This window comes from Mustelus asterias, chromosome 12 (assembly GCF_964213995.1).
Source record: "Mustelus asterias chromosome 12, sMusAst1.hap1.1, whole genome shotgun sequence".
NCBI lineage: Eukaryota > Metazoa > Chordata > Chondrichthyes > Carcharhiniformes > Triakidae > Mustelus > Mustelus asterias.
In genome coordinates this window covers 48,022,164-48,048,653 of record NC_135812.1, presented here as the reverse complement: position 1 = coordinate 48,048,653, position 26,490 = coordinate 48,022,164, and the positions used below count along the sequence as shown (strand labels likewise).

At 44.8% G+C, this 26,490-nt stretch overlaps 1 protein-coding gene across 1 annotated transcript in view; it reads left to right on the top strand.

Moving 5' to 3' along the window:
- Positions 1 to 26,490, top strand: part of eif4h (eukaryotic translation initiation factor 4h) — a 55,723-nt gene that overhangs the window by 11,978 nt on the left and 17,255 nt on the right. Inside the window, exons 3-4 of the mRNA XM_078226027.1 lie at positions 1,517 to 1,581; positions 21,829 to 21,922. Coding sequence (XP_078082153.1) covers positions 1,517 to 1,581; positions 21,829 to 21,922 — 159 coding nt within the window. The remainder of the gene's footprint in view (positions 1 to 1,516; positions 1,582 to 21,828; positions 21,923 to 26,490) is intronic.

Here is a 26,490-nt window from a genome sequence, read left to right as displayed (position 1 = left end):
TTTAGGAACATTTAAGCGGTTATTGGATAGGCACATGGAGCACACCAGGATGATAGAGAGTGGGATAGCTTGATCTTGGTTTCAGATAAAGCTCGGCACAACATCGTGGGCCGAAGGGCCTGTTCTGTGCTGTACTGTTCTATGTTCTAACTACCTGGAGGCAGGCTCCCAATGGAAGGCCTGGGAGCAGGGGAGAGGGCAACACTCCAGCCAGGCCTACAGGCCTTCTCTGTAGAGAAATACCAGCCTCCCCCCGCCCCCCCCCCCCTTCCTAAAGCAGTCACCTGGCTACTGTGTCTGTTTTTTAAAAACTTTCAGAAAGTTGCCAGATCGAAGCACCATCTGTGTAACTCGCTCTTTACTGCAGTCTGCTGTCTAGGTGGAAGGCTTCTGATTGGCTCTCCTCCTTCAAGAACCCATCTGCTCCTCTTAATTGGACAGGAAGCCTGTCTCCGAGTCCATCTCAATTAAGGGAGTGTCTGCCTGAAAATCTAAAAGAGCGACTGCTTTTTCAGGAGGTGGGTACAGACTTGGAAACATGCAGTCACAATTCTAACACCACACAGATAATCCAGCCTTTGGTGTCTGCACTTCTTTCAGCACTTGTTGAATAGCAACAGCTGCATTGCTTTTGCCATCATTGCAGCTGAGGTCAGCTTAACACGAACCAGGAGGGCCATTAGCAACGAGAGGAGTAATGGGATCATTCACAGTGAAACCATGGACTGAATATATACTTACTGGCAGGGGAGAGTCAATGATCAGGCAGGTTGATTTACCATGCTAGGGTAGAGTCAATCATCAGGGTAGTCAATGGGGTTTAACCGAGGTGTTGTCTGATACAATTTTTCAAAGCCACCTCGGCCTTTTGGCAAAGATCAAATGTCAGATCAAGATGGGGTGCAATGCCTCATCCTGTCAGCTTGGATATTGTTTGTCTCCCTTGTGGGGACCATGAATTGGATTCAATTGGAATTTGGATTTGGATTGAATAAAAATTTGAAAAGAAAATGGGGATCAATCCTCAGACCTACCTCTGTATGGCTCAATTATTAAGTAGATAAACTCACTGAGTCATCAGGGAAGGCGCTAGCAAAATTTAAATGTAGTTCAATCTGAGGATTGTAATCACAACAGAAACACTAAGAAAAAAACCTGGAAAGATCCTAATTCCCATCTCCAGTCTGAGCTGAGATAGATGATTCCAATTCTGGTGAAACTAGGTGTCCTGATATTGGCCTCAATGACCCTGGCCAAAGTGGGGTTAAAAATAATTAGGCTTTCTATGACCTGACTCCTACTGGACAGTACACGTGTGGACATCAGCCTTGATACCTCCAACAATGGAATAATTTACCAACTCTCAGCAAAAAAATGGCATTTATTTTGTCTCTTTTCAGTGAATCTAATTCACATGAAGTATTAACTGTTGATTTGGTGTCCCAGCAGTGGTGTTTCCACAATGTTTCAGATGGTGATCAGTACTGTATGTAAATTGAATTTAAATGTTTTTCAGGTTTTTGTTATGTAGAATTTGATGACTTGGAATCTCTTAAAGAAGCCTTGACATATGATGGAGCAGTAAGTATTTTCAGTAGCAGCTGAGAAAATATTGAACAAATTGTTCTAAATACACTCTAAATTTCAGAATGACTGTTGCTTGTAAGCATAGCTTTTCTGAGGATGCTGTAGCATTTTACCTGGATTGTTTGTATATATTTTGTGCACTCGATGAACCTTAAAATGATAGAATTAGCCGGGCCTTCTGAATCATTTTAGAATTTGGCTTCAGCTTCTAATAGAAAGCGTGGGGTGGGTTCCAGGTTTAGGCCACGGAGGCCAGCTGAAAGCAGCAGAGGCTGTGTGACAGGTTGCTCTGCTCCTCAGAGCAGAGAAACATGCGCAATGGCACCCTCTGCTACTATCAGCCAGCCCCGTGCACTCCCCCTATAAGCGGAAATGCGATTTCAGAATTTTTTTGTGCACTAAGTGCAAAAGATATTAGATTTGGACTCACTGAAAAAACGATCCGAAGCACAGCCTTGAAGGCTGTGACTATGGTGACCTAAAATCAAAGCTAATCAGGACAGTGTTGTCACCTGTTGTCACCCTCGTTCTGGACTTTGAATTTTTTTAATAAGATCACCACCGGAGATACTAATTGGGAAAAACTCAAAAAAGATCAATTCACAAAGTCACTGCTAAAACTTTAAAACACAGAAATTGTGACCTTCATTACTGTGGGAACCTTCCAAAATCAACAAGCATGGGAATCCTCCTTGCTGAGAACAATCGTACGGCAGTACCATCTTGGACTTTCTAACAACATTTAAAGCTATACACACTTTAAATGTCAAATGACCATGGATCAAAAATCTACCTTACCAGACCAGTTTGGACTCACCCAAAGCCCAGAACAATCACAAAATTGTGGATGTTGGAGATTCCTTAGATACATGATCGCTTCCGGTCTGAATCGATTAGCACACTGCTTTATATAGTAGGTCCAATAGCCGATATAATAGCAGGACAAGGAATCAATGAATCCTCGGCAAAGACCTAAAATCATTTTAACACATAGTTTAATTTGAGCAGTAAACACGATCCTTGAATGTGCAAAGTTTAACAAATGTATTCAACAGCCAGGAGAACCAGTTGACTGTTGAATCTGAAGAAGTAATGAACCTGTTGACTGCTTCATCAGCCTTGAAGGCTGTGACTATGGTGACCTAAAATCAAAGCTAATCAGGACAGTGTTGTCGGAGTAGCAGATGATGCACTCTCAGGCATGACCCTTGAAGAGGCCATTAGGAAATCTCTGACAATCCAAAATCAGTTTACAGCACAGATCAAACTTAAAGGGTGAAAGCAAGACATGGTCCAGAGCAATCCTCACTGTCCAGCTGGAGAGGAGCAGGGACACCCCAAGCCAAGGGAAACAATGCCTTCTGGCCACAAGAGGATGGGTGACCATGTCAGTATTGTGAAGCCAAGCAGCCCACAAGCGCAACCAATGTCCAGCAACATCAACACAGTGTTTTAATTGAAAATACCTAGGGCACTTTAGAAAGCTATGCAAAGCTAACAATCAGATGTACAGATGTTTCCAAGAGGTCAAGGTACCACACCAAGAGAAAATACAACCATGCTTCTTAGGTGAGGTCAAAGATCTGGGATTTTCATTCTGAATGTGGACATCTTGGGTTAATAATCATCTCACAGACTTTGAATTAGGCAAAGGAACTAATGTTACAGTCCTCTCAGACAAAGAACCATGGCTGAGAGACCTCTGGATACGAACAACAGACACCTACTCTATGGGCCTAGAGAAATCTGACTTCCAGTTATAGGCATGATTTGGGAACTATAAAAGTATGACAGCAAACAAACATTTGAAATCATGTATATCAGTAGTCTTTATCTCATTTGAGCAGAGATCCTGTAATGTTCTGCGCCTTCTTAAAATGACGGAAAATGCCAAATCTACCTCTGCCTTCAATTGCACAGAATGGTAAGTTCACGAGAGCACAAACAGAAAAGATACTCTCGACTGAGATTTCAGCTCTGAATTTCCTTCACTCTGCAGAGCTGGCTTGTCCATTTTCTTTTCAAATCTCAGAAGCTCCTTTTGGTCAGATCAGCCAACTTGTAGATGATTACCACAACACCTCAAGCGGATGACAGCCAAGAGATGAATCAGCAGCAAGAAGAGCCTCAAACCTCCAGCTCTGAAATCTGTTGGTTAGGTACTTCAAGTCACCACGCCACAGACAGTACAAGTTCAGGCCAGTATAACTATTAAGCATATCATGTTGGAAAAGAGAAGCACACCTCCGTGAGGCAAAGAAGCAAACCAATGAGAACATTGCTGCACAGAAAGATAAACTACAAGGTGAGCCTGTTGATAATTCGCACACACACAATAGGAAGAGACATCTTCCATCCCAATGAGCATCACAGCGAACAAAACACAGGAAGAAAAACATAATTAGCACTATAGATGAGTTGTAAGTTCATTCTCCCCATAAGGAATGGAATAAACCATTGACTATTGATAACACGAGACAAGGAGTTGTGAGGGAGCAGTTTATCTCCAAAGAAGATCAACCAACCAGACTGACTGAAGTCAAAACAACCTCCTGTCCATCAAGGTTTACCCAGTATAGCAGTCTACCACATCTCCAATTGTTGTAAAGACAAGATCTGGAAGAATTATAGAGCTTCCAGACCATTGGAATCTGTAAACACAGAGACTTATGGGAGAAAAGGGGTAGTAGAAGTAATGTAAATATGTTGAGCAAACAGAAATGTATTGTAAAATGTTGGATAAAGACTTAAGGAGAGGTGTAGTATAAGAATCTGGCATCAAAAGGGTCAGTGTGGGACTGGGTACGGTACTGCTCATACTCTGATGTAAAGGAACAAATTGCCTGAGTCTAAAGGACAGTCTTGTACTTGACAGAGATGTGTGTAGAGGCAAGACATGGAGACAGCTCCGAGCTTAGACTTTATACCCTATATATGTAAATATAATGACTTCAACGATGTCTATGAGTTGGACCTGCTGGAATATGAGCTGCCTAATTGAGGCCTGTTAAGGCTGCCCAATCATGGAGTTCTACAGAGACATACAATGTGGAGTGTCCGGGTCACCGGCACTCAGGGTGAATACTCTATACTGGGAAGTACCTGCCTGAGTATTGCAAACCATTGGAAATAAATCAGTTTTGGTTAAGGAACACCAGCCTGTCAGAAGTTATTTCAGTATATATGGTTACAAGTAGTTAATAACCACTTACTGTTCAACTATATATGGCTAAGAACTGCTTCATGACAATTACACAAATCTTAACAACAACTTCATATGGACGTCATATGAGTGAAGGCATTGGTGCATGCACAGTGAATAGCTTGCTGAATGACATTAGCAGTGCCATTTTTGAACTCAACATTCCACCTAACGCCTTCCTTTAACCTGGCATGGCTGAACACATGTTCCAATCCCCACTCCATCTCCCCCAACCAGCGTTATTTAAAAGAAATATCATTACACATTAGTTGCTGGGTTTTTTTTCTAGCTGTTGCTTAGATTCTACAAATGCTTGTGGCTAGTAAAGTTGTAAAACTCCACCAGGTGTGGTCTGGTATGTGCCCAAAGAGTTCATACTGACTTCAAGGCTTCTGCCCAAAACAGTTGCTCCAAGATAGTAACCATTCTCCTTAGGCAGCAGCATGACTTAGAGAATGATCAGTGGCTCTGCAGAGCAGAACTAGCTACTGGAAAAGGAAGGATGGGGAAAAGGGCTTTCAGCAGGAAACCATATCAGCTCAGAGTCTCCAGGGAACAATTATCCTACTTGAACCTCAGTGGGGAGCAATGTCTGCCCTTTAAGAATGAGGGCCGAGATTTTGTGCTCCTGTTTGCAGAGGGCGGGAATGGCAGTGGAAACGTGAAATATCACAAGAGGAAGAAAATGCGTTTCACACTAACGGGATTTCCCATTGCAATTGCCCCCACCAATCATATAATGGAAATCCCGACATTCAATGTCTGGAAGCCCAGTACGATAAATTTACATCACCTTAATCCCCAACCATTACATAATCCATTCACGCCGCTGTGATGCCACACCGACACAAATTACAACAGGTTTCCCATGATGAGCAGAACCCACCAGAGGTGTTCAGGTGAGTGCATTGCTCGGGGGAAGAGAGTTATGCCTGGGTACTGCCCCCTGACACTGCCTGGGCTGGGCAGTGTTGGGGGCAATATTGGAGGCAGTGTTGGGGGACGTTCTGGGGGGGCTGGGTGGGGGGTGATGTGGGAGGGTGTACCCTGGGGGAGGGATGTTGAGGGGGTGGTGTTTAGGGTGCCCTTTTAAAATATAATTTGCTGGCGGACGGGCTCAATCAGAGTCAGCCCCACGAGTGTTATGTTGTGGCACCCACCTTGGCTGTCAATCAAATGATACATCAAAGAAAGCTGCTGTTGGGGCTGGCAGATTCCACATCAGTTTTCCTGCCCACTGTGCCTCTCTGCCAAAAAATTGGAAAATTCCATCTGTGGTCTTCCCCCAAATCCGCCACTAGCTGCTGCAGCCACAGCTGTATCCTGAGATCCGGACAAGGACCATATTGTCATTTTTGTGAAGGTGGCTATGCTGTTGATCATTTATGCGCTTGACTCTTTCTGGGAGGCATTTGAAATATCTCTCAATTTACTGTGCATTGTTGCGTGAAGAAAGTCACAGATACTCTCTGTCTGTTGGAAGTTAACTTAATTTTGTTCTCTGTTGCCAGAAGAAACCAGGGATGGTGAGCACACGGCTTTTCTAAGATTGCAGGCTTCCTCATGGTGCTCGGTCCCATTGATTGCATAAACGTCACATTGTGAGCACCATATGTCAGTTCTGCCCTATTTTGTAACGGAAATGGATTTTACTAATTTAGTGCCCAGTTGTGGAAATCTGCTGGAACCATCATGGCATTAAAGAGTGGCTCCCTGGGCAACAAGGGCTATCTGCTATGACATGGCCAATGACTTGATTGCGCAACCCAGGTAAATGAGCACAACCATATGATAATTGCCGTGCTGTCACAAGGGATGTGATGGAGCAGATCATTGACATTTTGAAACAATGCTGTCACTGCCTAGGCCACTCTGGAGAAGCCTGACAGTAATCAGCAGAGTAAGAAGTCACACAACACCAGGTTAAAGTCCAACAGGTTTATTTGGCAGCACAAGCTTTCGGAGTCTCGCTGCTTCATCAGGTGAATGAGGACTTGTGTTCACAAACAGGGCATATACAGACACAAACTCAATTTACAAGATAATGGTTGGAATGCGAGTCTTTACAGGTAATGAAGTCTTAAAGGTACAGACAATGTGAGTGGAGAGAGGACCAAGCACGAGTTAAAGAGGTGTGTATTGTCTCCAGCCAGGATAGTTAGTGAGATTTTGCAAGCCCAGACAAGTCGTGGGGGTTACAGATAGTGTGACATGACCCAGGGAGCAGAATACAGGGAGCTAGGAAGAAAGTTAAGAAATCGGACCTCAATACTCAATAAAGGTTGTGATCTCAGCATTACTAATGGTGCCACGTGCTAGTCAGAGTAGAAATGAGAGGATACATTGGGTATATACGTGGCTGAAGAGATGATGTTAGGGGGAGGGTTTCAGATTCCTGGGGCATTGGGACCGGTTCTGGGGGAGGTGGGACCTGTACAAATTGGACTGGTTACACCTGGGCAGGACTGGGACTGATGTCCTAGGAGGAGTGTTTGCTAGAGCAGTTGGGGAGGATTTAAACTAATATGCCAGGGGGATGGGAACCTATGTAAAGAGTCCGAGAAGGAGCGAGCAAGGACAAAATGTGGAGAGAATGCTCCAACAACATCAAAAATCAGGAAAAAAGTTAAAAGGAAGGAGAACTCAGGAGATGTTATTAATGTAAGTGTTAGAATTCAAAAATAAGGTACAAAAACTAGCATAAGGGCACTTTATCTGAAGGCTTGTAGCATTCAAAACAAGGTAAATGAGTTGACAGCACAAATCATTGCGAACGAGTATGATTTGGTGGCCATTACAGAGACATGGTTGCAGGATGGTTGATATCCTGGGGTATCAGACGGTTCGGAGGGACTGACAGGAAGGTAAGGGAGGTGGTTAGCTCTGATATTTAAGGATGACATCAGGGCAGTAGTGAGAGATAATATAGGTTCTATGGAAAAAAAGGTTGAATCCATTTAGATGGAAATTAGAAATAGTAAGGAGAAAAAGTCACGATTGGCGTAGTCTATCGGCCACCAAATAATGACATCATGGTGGGGCGAGAATTAAACAAAGAAATAACTGGTGCATGTAAAAATGGTACAGCAATTATCATGGGGGATTTTAATCTACATATCAATTGGTCAAACCAAGTCGGTCAAGGCAGCCTTGAGGAGGAGTTCATAGAATGTATCCACGATAGCTTCCTTGAACTGTATGTAATGGAACCTACAAGGGAGCAAGCTATCCTAGATCTGGTCCTGTGTAATGAGACGGGAATAATTAATGATCTTGCAGTTCGGGATCCTCTTGGAAGAAGTGATCACAGTATGGTTGAATTTAAAATACAGATGGAGCGTGAGAAGGTAAAATCCAATACCAGTGTCTTGTGCTTAAATAAAGGAGACTACAAAAAGATGAGGGAGGAGTTGGCTAAGGTAGACTGGGAGCAAAAACTTTATGGTGGGACAATTGAGGAACAGTGGAGGATTTTCAAAGCGATCTTTCACAGTGCTCAGCAAAAGTATATACCAGTGATAAGGAAGGACTGTAGAAAAAGAGATAATCAGCCATTGATATCTAAGGAAATAACAGAGGGTATCAAATTGAAAGTGGCAAAGATTAATGGGAACCTAGAGGATTGGGAAATCTTTAAAGGTTAGCAGAAAGCCACAAAAAAAGCTATAAAGCTATATGAGAGTAAACTAGCTCAATATAAAAACAGATAGCAAAAGTTTCTACAAATATATAAAATGAAAAAGAGTGGCTAAAGTAAACATTGGTCCTTTAGAGGATGAGAAGGGGGATGTAATAACTGGAAATGAGAAAATGGCTGAGGCATTGAACAGGTATTTTGTGTCGGCCTTCACAGTGGAAGACACAAATAACATGCCAAAAATTGATGACAGGAAGACTATGGCAGGTGAGAACCTAGAAACTATCATTATCACGAAAAAGGTAGAGTTGGGCAAGTTAATGGGGCTAAAGGTAGACAAGTTTCCTGGTCCTGATGGAATGCATCCCAGGGTACTAAAAGAGATGGCAGGAGAAATAGCAAATGCACTAGTGGTAATTTACCAAAATTCACTGGACTCTGGGGTGGTTCTCGCAGATTGGAAAACAGCAAATGAGATGCCACTGTTTAAAAAAGAAGATAGACAAAAGGCGGGTAACTATAGGCCGGTTAGCTTAACTTCTGTAGGAGGGGAAATGCTTGAATCTATCATCAAGGAAGAAATAGACATCTGGATATAAATTGTCCCATTGCTAAGACGCAGCGTGGGTTCACGAAGGGCAGGTCATGTTTGACTAATGTGGTGGAATTCTTTGAGAACATTACATGTGCAGTGGACAATGGGGAACCTGTGGATGTGATGTATCTGGATTTCCAAAAGGCATTTGACAAGATGCCGCACCAAAGACTGCTACATAAGATAAAGGTGCACGGTGTTACAGGTAATATGGATAGAGGATTGGTCAACTAACAGAAAGCAAAGAGTGGGGGTAAATGGGTGTTTTTCTGGTTCGTGATCAGTGACTAGTGGTGTGCCTCAGGGATCAGTGTTGGGACTGTAATTGTTTACGATTTACATAGATGATTTGGAGTTGGAGACCAAGTGTAGTGTGTCAAAATTCGCAGATGACACTAAGATGAGTGGCAGAGCACTGTGCAGAGGACGCTGAAAGTCTGCAAAGGGATACAGATAGTCTAAGTGAGTGGGCGAGGGTCTGGCAGATGGAGTACAATGTTGGTAAATATGAGGTCATCCATTTTGTCAGAAATAACAGCAAAATGGACTATTATTTAAATGGTAAAAAATTGCAGCATGCTGCTGTGCAGAGGGACCTGGGAGTCTTGTGCAGGAATCTCAAGGAGTTGGTTTGCAGGTGCAGCAGGTAATGAAAAAGGCAAATGGAATTTTGTCCTTTATTGCTAGAGGGATGGAGTTTAAAAACAGCAAGGTTATGTTGCAGCTGTATAGGGTGCTGGTGAGGCCACACCTGGAGTACTGTGTATAGTTTTGGTTTCCTTACTTGAGAAAGGATATACTGGCACTGGAGGGGGTGCAGAGGAGATTCACTAGGTTGATTCCGGAGTTGAGAGGGTTGGCTTATGGAGAGAGACTGAGTAGACTGGGGCTATACTCATTGGAATTCAGAAGAATGAGGGGACATCTTATAGAAACATATAAGATTATGAAGGGAATAGATCAGATAGAAGCAGGGAAGTTGTTTCCACTGGCGGGTTAAACTAGAAATAGGGGGCATAGCCTCATAATAAGGGGAAGCCGATTTAGGACTGAGTTGAGGAGGAACTTCTTCACACAAAGGGTTGTGAATCTGTGGAATTCCCTGCCCAGTGACGCAGTTGCTACCTCATTGAATGTTTTTAAGGCAAGGATCGATAAATTTTTGAACAGTAAAGGAATTAAAGGTTATGGTGAGCGGGTGGGTAAGTGGAGCTGAGTCCACAAAAAGATCAGCCATGATCTTATTGAATGGCGGATCAGGCTCGAGGGGCCAGATGGCCTAATCCTGATCCTAGTTCTTATGTTCTTATTTAACCCAAGATCCCGGTTGAGGCTGTCCTCCTGTGTGCAGAACTTGGGTATCCGTTTTGCTCAGCAATTCTACGTTGTGTGTCGTGAAGGCCGCCTTGGAGATCGCTTACTCGAAGATCAGAGGCTGAATACCCATGACTGCTGAAGTGTTCCCCGACTGGAAGGGAACACTCTTGCCTGGTGATTGTCGAACGGTGTTCATTCATCCGTCCTCAAGTCATAGAAACATAGAAACCCTACAGTGCAGAAGGAGGCCATTCGGCCCATCGAGTCTGCACCGACCACAATCCCACCCAGGCCCTACCCCCACACATTTTACCCGCTAATCCCTCTAACCTACGCATTCCAGGACTCTAAGGGACAATTTTTAACCTGGCCAATCAACCTAACCCGGCAAATGCCGCAACCTGGAAACCAAGATAGAGTCCATATTCTCAACTTGTGCTCAGGACGCAAACCAGCTGCGAAACACTGCCAAGCAGCCGAGACAAAGGAACTACGCCATCTACATGCACACCAAGAACAGGAAACTTGAGAAACTCGGCATCACCACCAGCAGCAACCAAGCCTCCCCCAGTACCACAGTAGAAAACAGTACCACTGCAGAGAAGTCCATTGTCAACTTGTCGGACTACACACTTCAACCAGATGAAATCGAAGTTCTCAGCAGAGGGCTCAATTTCTGCCCCACCACCAAAATGGACTCTATCAGTCTCGCAGCAGACACAGAGGAATTCATCAGGCGAATGAGGCTGCGGGAGTTCTTCCACAAACACCAAGAGACCAACAGCGAACACAATGAGACAGCCAATGAGCCGAACAGCCGACAGAGGGATCCACGGTGCAGCAACCAAAGAGGAAAGAGTCGAATTGGACTCCTCCAGAAGGCCGTTGCCCTCGACTCGACATGTATGCCCAAGCTGTCAGGAGGTGCGTCAATGCCAGATTCATCAGCCGCATTCACAAGACTGCCCCGAACATCACCCAAGCACAACACATCTGCACTTTCAAGATGAACTGCAACATTGTCATCAAACCAGCAAACAAAGGAGGGGCCACTGTCATACTGAACAGAACAGTTTACTGCAAAGAAGTATACCGACAACTGAACAACGAGGAACACTACAGATAGTTAGCCGCAGATCCAATCAAAGAACACACCCATCAACTCAACAGACTGATCAAGACCTTTGACCTGGACGTTCAGAGCACCCTCCATGCTTCTCCCCATGTCTGCGTGGGTTTTCTTCGGGTGCTCCGGTTTCCTCCCACAGTCCAAAGATGTGCAGGTTAAGTTCCTTGACCATGCTAAATTGACTCTAGTGTCAGGGGATTAGCAGGGTAAATATGTGGGGTTGCAGGGGATAGGGCCTGGGTGGGATTGTGGTCGGTGCAGGCTTGATGAGCCAAATGGCCTCCTTCTGCACTGTAGGGATTCTATGCTCTCATCACACGTACTCCCCGCGTTGGAGATCTCTACTGCCTCCCGAAGATCCACAAGGCCAACACACCTGGCCGTCCCATCGTATCAGGCAATGAGAACCTCTCCAGCTACATCGAGGGCATCCTAAAACCCATTGTACAAAGAGCTTCTGTCGCGACACCATGGACTTCCAACAGAAACTCAGCACACATGGAGCAGTTGAACCAGGATCACTCCTCATCACAATGGATGTCTCAGGACTCTACACCAGCAGCCCCCACGACGACGGCATTGCTGCAACTACCTCAGCACTCAACGCCGACAACTGCCAATCTCCAGATGTAACTCTACAACTCATCCGCTTCATCCTGGACCACAACGTCTTCACCTTCAACAACCAGTTCTTCATCCAGACGCACGGAACAGCCATGGGGACCAAATTCGCACCTCAACATGCCAACATTTTTGTGCACTGGTTCGAACAAGACCTCTTCACTGCACAGGACCTTCAACTGATGCTATACATTAGATACCTCAATGAGATTTTCTGCCTTTGGACTCATGGCCGTGGTTCACAAAAGAGGTGGAATGTCTTGTGAAAAGGAAGAGGGAAGCTTATGTAGGGATGAGGAAACAAGGTTCAGATGGCTCGATTGAGGGTTACAAGTTAGCAAGGAATGAGCTGAAAAAGGGGCTGAGGAGAGCTAGGAGGGGACATGAGAAGTCCTTGGCGGGTCGGATCAAGGAAAACCCCAAGGCTTTTTACTCTTATGTGAGTAATAAAAGAATGACCAGGGTGAGGTTAGGGCCGGTCAAGGACAGTGGTGGGAACTTGTGTATGGAATCAGTAGAGATAGGCGAGGTGATGAATGAATACTTTTCTTCAGTGTTCACCAAGGAGAGGGACCATGTTTTTCAGGAAGAGAAGGTGTTACAGGCTAATAGGCTGGAGGAAATAGATGTTCGGAGGGAGGATGTATTGGCAGTTTTGAATAAACTGAAGGTCGATAAGTCCCCTGGGCCTGATGAAATGTATCCTAGGATTCTTTGGGAGGCGAGGGATGAGATTGCAAAGCCTTTGGCTTTGATCTTTGGGTCCTCACTGTCCACGGGGATGGTGCCAGAGGACTGGAGAATGGCAAATGTTGTTCCTCTGTTTAAGAAAGGGAATAGAAATGACCCTGGTAATTATAGACCGGTTAGTCTGACTTCGGTGGTTGGTAAATTGATGGAAAAGGTCCTTAGGGATGGGATTTACGACCATTTAGAAAGATGCGGATTAATCCGGGATAGTCAGCACGGATTCGTGAAGGGCAAATCGTGCCTCACAAATTTGATAGAATTTTTTGAGGAGGTAACTAGGTGTGTTGATGAAGGTAGGGCGGTTGATGTCATATACATGGATTTTAGTAAGGCGTTTGATAAGGTCCCCCATGGTCGGCTTATGATGAAAGTAAGGAGGTGTGGGATAGAGGGAAAGTTGGCCGATTGGATAGGTAACTGGCTGTCTGACCGAAGACAGAGGGTGGTGGTGGATGGAAAATTTTCGGACTGGAGGCAGGTTGCTAGCGGAGTGCCGCAGGGATCGGTGCTTGGTCCTCTGCTCTTTGTGATTTTTATTAATGACTTAGAGGAGGGGGCTGAAGGGTGGATCAGTAAATTTGCTGATGACACCAAGATTGGTGGAGTAGTGGATGAGGTGGAGGGGTGTTGTAGGCTGCAAAGAGACATAGATAGGATGCAAAGCTGGGCTGAAAAATGGCAAATGGAGTTTAACCCTGATAAATGTGAGGTAATTCATTTTGGTAGGACAAATTTAAATGTGGATTACAGGGTCAAAGGTAGGGTTCTGAAGACTGTGGAGGAACAGAGAGATCTTAGGGTCCATATCCACAGATCTCTAAAGGTTGCCACTCAAGTGGATAGAGCTGTGAAGAAGGCATATAGTGTGTTAGCTTTTATTAACAGGGGGTTGGAGTTTAAGAGCCGTGGGGTTATGCTGCAACTGTACAGGACCTTGGTGAGACCGCATTTGGAATATTGCGTGCAGTTCTGGTCACCTCACTATAAGAAGGATGTGGAAGCGCTGGAAAGAGTGCAGAGGAGATTTACCAGGATGCTGCCTGGTTTGGAGTGTCGGTCTTATGAGGAAAGGTTGAGGGAGCTGGGGCTGTTCTCTCTGGAGCGGAGGAGATTGAGGGGAGACTTAATAGAGGTTTATAAAATGATGAAGGGGATAGATCGAGTGAACGTTCAAAGACTATTTCCTCGGGTGGATGGAGCTATTACAAGGGGGCATAACTATAGGGTTCATGGTGGGAAATATAGGAAGGATATCAGAGGTAGGTTCTTCACGCAGAGAGTGGTTGGGGTGTGGAATGGACTGCCTGCAGTGATAGTGGAGTCAGACACTTTAGGAACATTTAAGCGGTTATTGGATAGGCACATGGAGCACACCAGGATGATAGGGAGTGGGATAGCTTGATCTTGGTTTCAGATGAAGGTCGGCACAACATCGTGGGCCGAAGGGCCTGTTCTGTGCTGTACTGTTCTATGTTCTATGTTCTATGGCGAACAGTCATTGAAACAACTATATGATGACATTAACAAGTTCCATCCCACCATCAGACTCACCATCGACTACTCTCCGGAATCGGTTGCATTCTTGGACACACGCATCTCCATCAAGGACAATCACCTCAGCACTTCACTGTACCGCAGGACCACGGATAACCTCACAATGCTCCACTTCTTCAGCTTCCACCCTAAACACGTTAAAGAAGCCATTCTCTATGGACAAGCCCTCCGTATACACAGGATCTGCTCAGATGAGGAGGATCGCAACAGACACCTACAGATGCTAAAAGAAGCCCTCATAAGAACAGGATATGGCGCTCAACTCATCGATTGACAGTTCCGACATGCCACAGCGAAAAACCGCTCCGACCTCCTCAGAAGACAAACATGGGACACGGCGGACAGAGTACCCTTCGTCGTCCAGTACTTCCCCGGAGCGGAGAAGCTATGACATCTTCTCCAGAGCCTTCAACATGTCATCTATGAAGACGAACATCTTGCCAAGGCCATCTCCACACCCCCACTTCTTGCCTTCAAACAACCGCACAACCTCAAACAGACCATTGTCCGCAGCAAACTACCCAGCCTTCAGGAGAACAGTGACCACGACACCACACAACCCTGCCACAGCAACCTCTGCAAGACGTGCCGGATCATCGATACAGATATCATCATCTCATGTGAGAACACCATCCACCAGGTACACGGTACATACCCTTGCGACCTGGCCAACGTTGACTACCTGATACGCTGCAGGAAAGGATGTCCCGAGGCATGGTACATTGGGGAGACCATGCAGACGCTACGACAACAGATGAATGAACACCACTCGACAATCACCAGGCAGGAGTGTTCCCTTCCAGTCAAGGAACACTTCAGCAGTCAAGGGCATTCGGCCTCTGATCTTCGGGTAAGCGTTCTCCAAGGCGGCCTTCACGACACACGACAACGCAGAGTCGCCGAGCAGAAACTAATAGCTAAGTTCCGCACACATGAGGACGGCCTCAACCGGGATCTTGGGTTCATGCCACACTACCTGTAACCCCAACAACTTGCCTGGGCTTGCAAAATCTCACTAACTGTCCAGGCTGGAGACAATACATACCTCTTTAACTTGTGCTTCGTCCTCTCTCCACTCACATTGTCTGTACCTTTAAGACTTAATTACCTGTAAAGACTTGCATTCCAACCATTATCTTGTAAATTGAGTTTGTGTCTGTATATGCCCTGTTTGTGAACACTCATCTGATAAAGAAGCGAGACTCCGAAAACTTGTGCTGCCAAATATATCTGTTGGACTTTAACCTGGTGTTGTGAGACTTCTTACTGTGCTCACCCCAGTCGAATGCTGGCATCTCCACATCATAGTAATCAGCAGAACAGGTATCAAGGATTGTAATAGTTTGCTGTGTGTAATGCTGCACAACCTCACAATCATGAAGGGACAGCCCTTGCCACCAGCTATATGGCAAGCAGCTTAGGACAAGAAGGAAGAGCACAAGGAAAAGGCATCGTAGAGAGCCCCTTTCTGGTCAGGCAGTTAGTCTGATTGTTCTACCAGTAACTGCAACTCCAGTTCCCCATTGAACAACCTTCCCTCTGTCACTGACGTTCATGGCATCTAATTATCCAAAATGCAAAAATAAAAGCCACCACAAATAAATATTTTAAACTAACTTTATAAATTTAAAAAAATCCAAATTACATACCAAAGTCAACAAGTGCCCTTGTGCTTTCCCTTTACTTCTGTCCTCACTAACTGAGTGGCTGCAGCATGGCTGGTAGAAGGCTATGACTTTATGTGGAGGAGACTGCAAAACAGTGATTAAAATTATAAAAAATAGAACTCAAGAGTAAACTAGCCAAGAATATAAAAGTAGATTGCAAGAGCTTTTACAGGTTTATAAAAAGGAAGAGAGTAGCTAAAGTAAATGTTAGTCTTTTTGCGGCAGAGACAGGAGAAATGATCGTACATACTAATGTGCAAATGAGGAGCAGGAGTAGGCATTCAGCCTCACAAACCTGCTCCACAATTTAATTAGATCATGGCTGATCTGATTGAGGTCTCTACCCCACTTTTCCTTGACTCCCTCGTTAGGCAAAAATCTGTGTTCAGAATATTCAATGACCGTGTCTCTATCATTCTGTGGGGAAGAGAATTCACAGTAAGAAGTCTAACAACACCAGGTTAAAGTCCAACAGGTTTATTTGGTAGCAAACGCCTCTAGCTTTTGGAGCGCTGCTCCTTCGTCAGTGGAGTGGGAGATCTGAGAATTCCACAGACTCCTGACCCGCTCAGAGAAAAAAATGTATTTAAATAAATTAATTCATGGGCATGAGGAAATGGCAGAGCCCTTTTTTGTCTGTCTTCACAAATTATTTGACAGAAATAGAGAGTAACCAATCTATGATAAGAGTAAGTAACTTAAAGTAATTAATAGCAGCAGAGAAAGAGTACAATTAGAAAAACGTAAGGGGCTAAAAGCTGACAAATCCACAGGATTGATGGCCGACATGCTAAGGTTCTTAAAAAAGGTGGCTGCCAAGATAGTGTATGCACTGGTTATGATTTTCTAAATTTCCCTAAATTCTAGAATGGTTCTAGAGATTAGGAAATGTGACACTGTTATTCAGGAAGTGAAGGAGAGAAAAAACAGAGAACTACAGAACAATTAGCCTGATATCGTCATCAGGAAAATCTGTTGTTAAGCCCGTTTTAACAACTGGCTTAGAAAATATTGGTATAATCAGACAGCCAACATAATTTTATGAAAGGGACAATATGGTGGAGACAGGTTCAATCAAGGCATTCAGAAGGGAACAAGACTCTTATCTGAAAAGGTAGAATGTGCAGGGTTATAGGGAGAAAGTGGGTGAATGGCACCAAGTGAATTGCTCATCTGAAGATACGGTTCAGACACGATGAGCCGAATGGCCTCCTTCTGTACTGTAACAATTCTGTAATGCTATGATATTTGACAAATCCATTAGAGTTTTCTAAGGATATAATTGGTAGGGCAGGTAAAAGGGATACAGCAGATGTGGTATACTTGGATTTCCAAAAGGCATTTGATAAGGTACCACATAAAAGGATAATATGCAAGATAAAGGCTTATGGAGTTGGGGGTAATATATTAGCATAGATGTAGGATTGGTTAATGGATAGGAAGCAGAAAGTTGGAATAAATGGGGGTATTTTCGAGTTGGTAGGCTGTGGCTAGTAGAGTGCTGTAGGGATCAGTGCTGTGACCTCAGCTATTTACAATCTATATTCTCAAACTATTTTCCAATGTGACCCCATTTCAACATTTGAAAATTAACGTGACTCAAAGCGATACAAAGCTAGCTGAGAAATTAGCTGTGTGGAAGACAAGGAGGCTGCAAAGAGATGCCAATGAAACAGCAACAAATCAGCATACTAACATTCAGTACCTCACTATCTGGAGATTCCCCTCCAAGTCACTCACCATCCTGATTTGGAATTATATCACTGTTCCTTCATTGTCGCTGGGTCAAAATCCTGGAGTTCCCTCCCTAACAGCACTGTGAGTGTACCTACACCTCGGGCACTGCAACGGTTCAAGAAGGCAGCTCACTACCACCTTCTGAAGGGCAATTAGAGATGGCCAATAAATGCTGACCTAGCCAGCGATGCCCACATCCTGTAAATAAAAAACATAATTATTAACGCCTGCCCATATAGTTCAACACATAATACTTCAAACGAAAATCTGTGTTCTAATCTACTTTATGAAAATGTTATTACTTTGTATACGTAAGCAAGTTTCAGTCAAGCCCTCCATATACCTCAGTGATAGAAGACTATGGTGAAGGCCTCCTGGCTCCCAGCCCAGGACAGCTGCATCGTCATCCTGCTGCATATTGCGGTGCCACCCTCTAAAAATGGTGGCAGTTGACCATGGCCTGTCACTGGGAGAAGCTCCGCCGCTGCTGCGCTACTTGGTGCAATTGCGGGCCATTTAGCTGCTTATTTGGGGTTTGCGGCCTACACAAAATATTTATGAAGCCACCCCTCCTACTTTCCAGGTCCATTGCTCTCCTCTGCCATGCATCAGAGAGAAACCAAGAGAGGAGCAGGGCAAGGGCAAGGCTGGACATTGCCTGAGCCTTGGTACGAGGCACAGTCTCGGAGAACGGAGAGCTCCCGATCCCATCCGCTGTTTAAATGAGCCCAACGGGGTTGCAGTTCAGGAAGGAATGATCTATATTAATTATATTAATGGCTTAGAAAAGAAACAAAGAGTAAAGATTTTTGGCAATACAAAGCTAGGTGGGAAGTTAACTATACGGAGGACACAGAGGTTGCAAAGAGAGGTTAAGTGAGTGGGCAACAAGGTGGCAGATGGAACATAGAATCATAGAATCCTACAGTGCAGAAAGAGGCCATTCGGCCCATCGAGTCTGCAATATAATGTGTGGAGTGTAAGATTATTTACTTTGGTAGTAAGAATAGAAAAGCAAAACATTATTAACAGTTATGGAACTTCTAAATTTCATTGTTTGAAGAGACTTGGGTCTACTTATCCAAGCAACACAAAGTTAGTATACAGGTACAGTAAGCAATTAGGAAGGCAAATGGCATGTTAGCCTTTATTGCAAAGGGATTGAAGTAAAGAATAAACAAGTCTTCCGACAATTGTATAGGGTTTTGGTGAGATCACACCTGGATACTGTGTGCAGTTTTGGTCTCCATATGTAAGAGAGATCTTTGCATTGGAGGTGTTACAGTGAAGGGTCACTAAATTGATCCCTGGGGTGAGAGGATTATTCAATGATAAGAAGCTGAATAAATTGGGTCTATTTTCTCTGAAATTTTGAAGAATGAGGAATGATCTCATTGAAACATACAAGATTCTGAAGGGGCTTAACCTAGTGAACAATGTAAGTTTGTCTTTCCTGACTGTAGAATCTGGAACATTTCAAAATAAGTGACCAATCACTTAGGACTGAGATGTGGAGAAATGTCTTCACTCAAAGGGTTGTGAATATTTGGAATTCTCTAGCCCAGCGTTCTCTAGATGCTCAACTGGAGAAGAAATTAAAGCATAAAGATACTGAAGTTTAGTTAGCAAAAGCCATTTTTAGTCAGATGACCCTTCCCTAAAACAAAAAGTGGGAATCAGTATTTGTTGACCATAATGGATGTGTTTACTAGGGGCTCGATTCTCCCATTGCGACCCGCAACTTTTCTGGCGGGTCCAGTCGGGAGAATCGCGTCGTTGGTCTTTTTCTGGGATTTGCGCATGCGTTGGGGACGCATGCAAGCCTCCCAGAGCTGGAGAACAGTCGCAGTCCAGACCAGACTGGAAACCGGCAGGAAGAGAGGTAAGTCATTTGAATCTTTTTTTAATGTAGTTTAAATATGTTTTGCATGTGATTATTGGGCCCGGCACGGAACTTACCGGTCCCGATAGAATCTCCCACCCCGCCAGGAGTAATTCCGGTGGGGTTCAGAGTAGCACCCCACATTCGGGGAACTAGCGGGAGACCCCGCCAGAATGAAGTGGAGGCAATCGGGGGCTGCCCAAGGGGTTGGGTAGGTAGGGGAGGGGGGTGGTGCACCCTGGGCATGGGCACCCTGGCAGTGCCAGCCTGTGTCCCCTGTAGCGCAAAGTGCCCATGTCCAGGGGGCACCTTGGCATGCCCACTGGGCATCGGGCAGTGCCAAGGGGGGTGGGGCCTCTTGTGGGTGGGGTCTAGCAGCGATTGGTGGGGGTGGGGGGGTCCCGCTGCCACTCTGCATGGGGATCAGTCTGGGACAACGGGAGGCCAGCAATCGGGGCTGACTGGTGGGGGGTGGGCGGGGGTGGGGGTGGGGGGCGGATGGGAGTGGTTTGCCAGGGGGAGGGTCTGCCCCCCGGGAGGGGTCTGACCCCGGGGGTAGGTCAGCGGCGGGGGAGGGAGTCTGCCAGGGTGATGGGGCTGGGGGGATCGCCACTGCTGGGGGGGGTTGGGCTGGACATCGGGGTGCTCTGGGGCGGCGGGGGAGGGGGGGGGTGGTCAGGGCTGGCCTGGGAATTGTGGGGGCCGCAATCGGGCTGTGATGAGGGGCTGGAGAGGCAGCACTGTGGGGGTCCTGGGCTGGCCAGCGATTGAGCTGGCTAGCAAATGGGGAGACTGACAGATTGGGCCCATTGCGCGTGCACAGAGTTCTGGAGCTGTCAGATTCCAGCATGAATAGCCCCCCCACCCCCCACACCCCCCACACTCCTCGGGTTTTTAATGAGATTCCCAATTGTGACCTCTGCGTTGCACAAAGTGGGGAGATTCGAGTGTGAAGCTGCACTGAAAAAACAGTGATGATCCAGAACAGTTTTCCCACCAATTCAGCACTTTTGGGAGAATCACCTCCTAGGTTTCCAGAGGCCATTACACAATATTACAGCTAAAAGGATTCTAGGGGAGTTACTTAATTTTTTTTACTAAATACGGTCTACCCATAGAAATACAATCAGATTAAGGATCAAATTTTATATCAAAGTTATTCAGGGAAGTTATGAACAGTTTAGGAATAAAGAAATTTAAATCAATTGCACTATCTTTTAAGCAGGCAGTTTGTTGGTCTTCAGTAAGAATTTGAGTGAGAATGAATTAGCAAACAGAGGAAAGAAACTTTCATCTCATCAGTGTGTCTGGGTTCCAGGCTAATGTTCTGGGGACAAGAGTTCAAATCCCACTACAGCAGCTGGTAGAATTTAAATTGAATTAATAATCTGAAATTGAAAAATGAGTCTCAGTAATGGTGATCATGAGACCATTGTTGATTGGTGTAAAAATCCATCTGGTTCTCTGATATCCTTTCGGAAGGAAATCAGCCTTCCTCACCTGGTCAGGTCTACATGTGACTCCAGATCCACAGCAATGTAGCTGACTCTTAACTGCCTTCTGAAATTGCCTAGTGAGCCACTCAGTTGAAGGACAATTAGAGATGGGCAACAAACGCTGGCCTTGCCAGCGACGCCCAAATTTAATGAATGAATAAAGGGAAAAAAAGCTTGGGTAAATTGATAGAGGATCAGAATCATAGAATCCTTACATTGCAGAAGGTGGCCATTTGGCCCATCAGTCTACACCGACCACAACCCACCCAGCACCTATTCCTATAGCCCCACGTATTTACCCTACTAGTTCCCCTGATACAAAGGGCCAATTGACTACGGCCAATCAACCTAACCCGCACCTCTTTGGACTGTGAAAGGAAACCGGAGTACTCAGAGGAAACACACGCAGACATGAGGAGAATGTGCAAACGCCACACAGACAGTGATCCAAGCCGGGAATCAAACCCGGGTCCCTGGCGCTGTGAGGCAGCAGTGCTAAACACTGTGCCACCATGCCACCCCCTGGAGAAGAGCATTTATCATAATGCAAGCTTAGTCTAATAGAACTTAACGTGGCTATGATTAACCTAATTGAAAGGTACAAAAGCAAAAGGTAGATGCCACAGAAGAAACATATTCACTCTTTTCCCACAGCTTCTTGGTGACCGATCTCTTCGGGTTGACATAGCAGAAGGCAGAAAGCAGGAGAAGGGTGGTTTTGGCTTCAGGAGATCGGAAGATAGAGGAGGTGAGAAACTTGTTCCCTCCAATGTGTTAATAAATTCTGAGGTTCCGAGCATTTCTCCATGCAGCTGCACTGCAATACTAACATAACTATGTTGTAATGTGACAGTGTAAAGTGGTTTTACATAGAATATTTAACTTAAGCTGATTTTTAGCAGAAATGTGCTTATCTAGTCAGCGGGATTGCCAGCTTTTGAAATGTTTGAATTATTTCCCATGTTATATGTGACAAATGATACTCTCATGTGGTAACAACATTCTTCTGTGTTTTTAAACACCTGTGTTTTACCCAATTTCTTTCACAGTGTGTCGCCTTGGTGTAAAATCTACATTAGTCTGAGTTTTATTTTCAGTTTATTTAGTTGCTGAAGAGAATCTATGCTTCTTGGCTTGATGAATGAGTTTTATTATATATTCATAATTGTTGAAAAAGAGGAACTGATAGATATGTCTTGGTGGAACATGCCAAATACCTTTTTTTTATTCCGCTGAATTCCTAATCAACCACTCACAACAAAATTGGGCGACACGGTGGCACAGTGGTTAGCATTGCTGCCTCACAGCACCAGGAACCAGGTTCAATTCCCAACTTGGGTCATTGTCTGCGTGGAGTCTGCACATTCACCCCGTGTCTGCGTGGGTTTCCTCCGGATGCTTTGGTTTCCTCCCACAGTTCAAAAGACATGCTGGTTAGGTGCATTGGCCGTGCTAAATTCTCCCTCAGTGTATGCGAACAGGTGCTGGAGTTTGGTGACTAGGGGATTTTCACAATAAATTCATTGCTGTGTTAATGTAAGCCTACTTGTGACACTAATAAATAAACTTTAAATTCAATTTGAAAGAAATAAGAAAGTCTTACATTACTGTGACACTGAATCAAATCGTCAGGACATCCCAAAGTGCCTCACAACTACTGAGCTACTTTTGGAGTATTCACTATTGTTTTGAATGCAAACATGGTTGCTAACATGCACAGCAAGGCTTTACAAATAATAAATCAGGTGATTGACTAGTTAGTCATTTTTTTGCAGTCTCGGCTGAGGGAGGAATGTTGACCAGGATTCTAGAGGAGTTCTTTGTTCTCAAAAAGCAGTTGGGATCCTGATGTATAATCCCATATACAAAAAGAAAATCTCCAACAATGTAGCACTCCCTAGGTACTGACCAGAGTTGGTAGCTAGATTTTGTTTTTGTTCATTCATGCAATGTGGGTTTCACTGACTGGGCCAGCAATTAATGCCCATCCCTAATTGCGCTTGAGAGGATGTTGTAGGTTACATGCTCAAGGCCTAAATTAGGACTTGAAACCACTGTTTTCTGACTTAGATGGAAGCATGCTTGCAGTGAAACAAGCTGTCCATTCAGCTGGTAGCATGTCCAATACTGACAGAGGAGTGCTGTTTTTCTACAGAGGCACTGACTTAACCAGGTGTGTTGTGAGGTTGTGGTGACAGCAACACACTTTCCCTAGTCAGGGTTTTGGTAGCTGTTGTCCATTTGATCAGTGCAAATTTGCCTGCACTATGGTTGCACTGAGCAGGAGAAGAGGAACTGTTACAGATGAGTATTGGTTTATTGATCAATACAGCAACAGGTTGCAGAACTCAAAACTGGACAAATTCTGGACTTTACTATTCAATCATTTTGTTTCCCTTCACTTTAATAACATTGAAAAGTAACATTTTGGAACAGCATGTTGGAGTCCCAAGATATTCCTCCGTGTAGTGTTAAACAAGTTGACTCCTACAGCCCTTCACATGGTGAGGTGGTGATCTGAGCTGCGCTTTTTGAGGAATTGCCATGCATAACCCTTCCAGATGCAATTTTACAACTCATCCGCTTCATCCTGGACCACAATGTCTTCACCTTCAACAACCAGTTCTTCATCCAGACACACGGAACAACCATGGCGACCAAATTCGCACCTCAATATGCCAACATCTTCATGCACAGGTTCGAACAAGACTTCTTCACCGCACAGGACCTTCAACCGATGCTATACACTAGATACATCGATGACATTTTCTTCCTTTGGACTCATGGTGAACAATCATTGAAACAACTATATGATGACATTAACAAGTTCCATCCCACCATCAGACTCACCATGGACTACTCTCCGGAATCAGTTGCATTCTTGGACACACGCATCTTCATTAAGGACCGTCACCTCAGCACCTCACTGTACCGCAAACCCACGGATATCCTCACGATGTTCCACTTCTCCAGCTTCCACCCTAAACACGTTAAAGAAGCCATCCCCTACCGACAAGCCCTCCGTATACACAGGATCTGCTCGGATGAGGAGGATCACAACAGACAGCTCCAAACACTAAAAGATGCCCTCATAAGAACAGGATATGGCGCTCGACTCATCGATCGACAGTTCCGACGCGCCACAGCAAAAAACTGCACCGACCTCCTCAGAAGACAAACACGGGACACGGTGGACAGAGTACCCTTCGTCGTCCAGTACTTCCCCGGAGCGGAGACCCTACGGCATCTCCTCCGGAGCCTTCAACATGTCATTGATGAAGATGAACATCTCGCCAAGGCCATCTCCACACCCCCACTTCTTGCCTTCAAACAACCGCACAACCTCAAACAGACCATTGTCTGCAGCAAACTACCCAGCCTTCAGGAGAACAGTGACCACGACACCACACAACCCTGCCACAGCAACCTCTGCAAGACGTGCCGGATCATCGACACGGATGTCATAATCTCATGTGAGAACACCATCTACCAGGTACACGGTACCTACTCTTGCAACTCGGCCAACGTTGTCTACCTGATACGCTGCAGGAAAGGATGTCCCGAGGCATGGTACATTGGGGAAACCATGCAGACGCTACGACAACGGATGAATGAACACCGCTCGACAATCACCAGGCAAGACTGTTCTCTTCCTGTGCGGGAGCACTTCAGCGGTCACGGGCATTCAGCCTCTGATCTTCGGGTAAGCGTTCTCCAAGGCAGCCTTCACGACACACGACAGCGCAGAGTCGCTGAGCAGAAACTGATAGCCAAGTTCCGCACACATGAGGATGGCCTAAACCGGGATGTTGGGTTTATGTTACACTATCACTAACCCCCACAGCTTGCCTCCTGGACTTGCAGAATCTCACTGGCTGTCCTGTCTGGAGACAATACACATCTCTTTAACCTGTGCTTAATGCTCCCTTCACTCACATTGTCTGTATCTTTAAGACCTGGTTGGCTGTAGAGATTTGCATTCTAATCAGTATTCTGTAACTTGATTTTGTGTCTCTGTGCCCTGTTTGAGAGCAGATTTCCACTCCATCTGACGAAGGAGCTGCGCTCCGAAAGCTAATGGCATTTGCTACCAAATAAACTTGTTGAACTTCAACCTGGTGTTGTTAAAACTCTTACTGTGTTTACCCCAGTCCAACGCCGGCATCTCCACATCATAACCAGTACTTCCCCAGAATCAGTAGGCTTATTCATATGCATGCCATAGCCAGAGGGCATGTCCCCATCCTGAGGCCATGAACCCAATCTCTCTCAGTTTACAACAGTGAGATTTATGAGCTATGTGAATTCTTCCCTCATAGTTACTTCTGTGCATTTTCCAAATTTATTGAAACCCATCATGACTGAAGCAACGTAGTCATATCAAATCTCACTGTTGTGGGTAACAATTATGTATTTATATAAGTGTGTCACAAACATGTAGTTATGATATTACAGATTTTCAGGACAACTTTTTTATAGGTATATTTCAGATATTTACATGAGTTTAAAAGCCTTTTTCAAAATGGAAGTATGCACAGACAACATGGCACCTTTCTGTGTTTGTTCAAACCTTGTCAGATTCATATCTCTACAGCAGGCTATAAAGAGTGATGACAATACAAAGACAATACCAAGGACGTCCATTGAATCTTGTAAAATGTGTGAAAAATCATTTTATTTCTGAGGGTACAAAATACAGGAAGGTACATCGAAGAAGCAAAACATAATTAACTTCTTTGCCTGTTGTAACAATAACTCCTTGAAAATTAACATAAGTCATTTTTGTGCTTTGTGAACTGTATAAAAGGGGTTGTAAGAAGCCATCCTGGTGTCAGGGTGCAGAACCCCAGGAAGAACTCTGAGACACATCATCATAGAACATTACACTCAACAAATATATTTATCGGATCGAGATACTTCCGTTCACAGAGAAACTGGCCAGGTTCTTCCAGGTCCTTTTGCTTGTAGCTTCTTACAGTGATGGTCTCGAGTTCTGCTGCTGGGGGCTATTCCTTTTATAGGTACTTTACTTATGGATGTTCTTTTGGTCAGTATATGATTCAGTTATCCTCTTGTCTCCATCAACAATCTGTGATTGAGACAATTATCCTTTTAATTCCATCAGCGGTTCATCTTGTTATGCAACAGTATGTGGCTGACACAATTATGTCATGCAGCAGTCTGTGGCCAGCAAACCAATATCATTCTCTTTGGTATTTGACTCATGCACTGGGTCACATAGGTTGTTAACCCACCATATTCCAGTCTCCTTTTACAGCCCCTTGGTCAACACCACAAAGTAAATTGGCAGGGAAA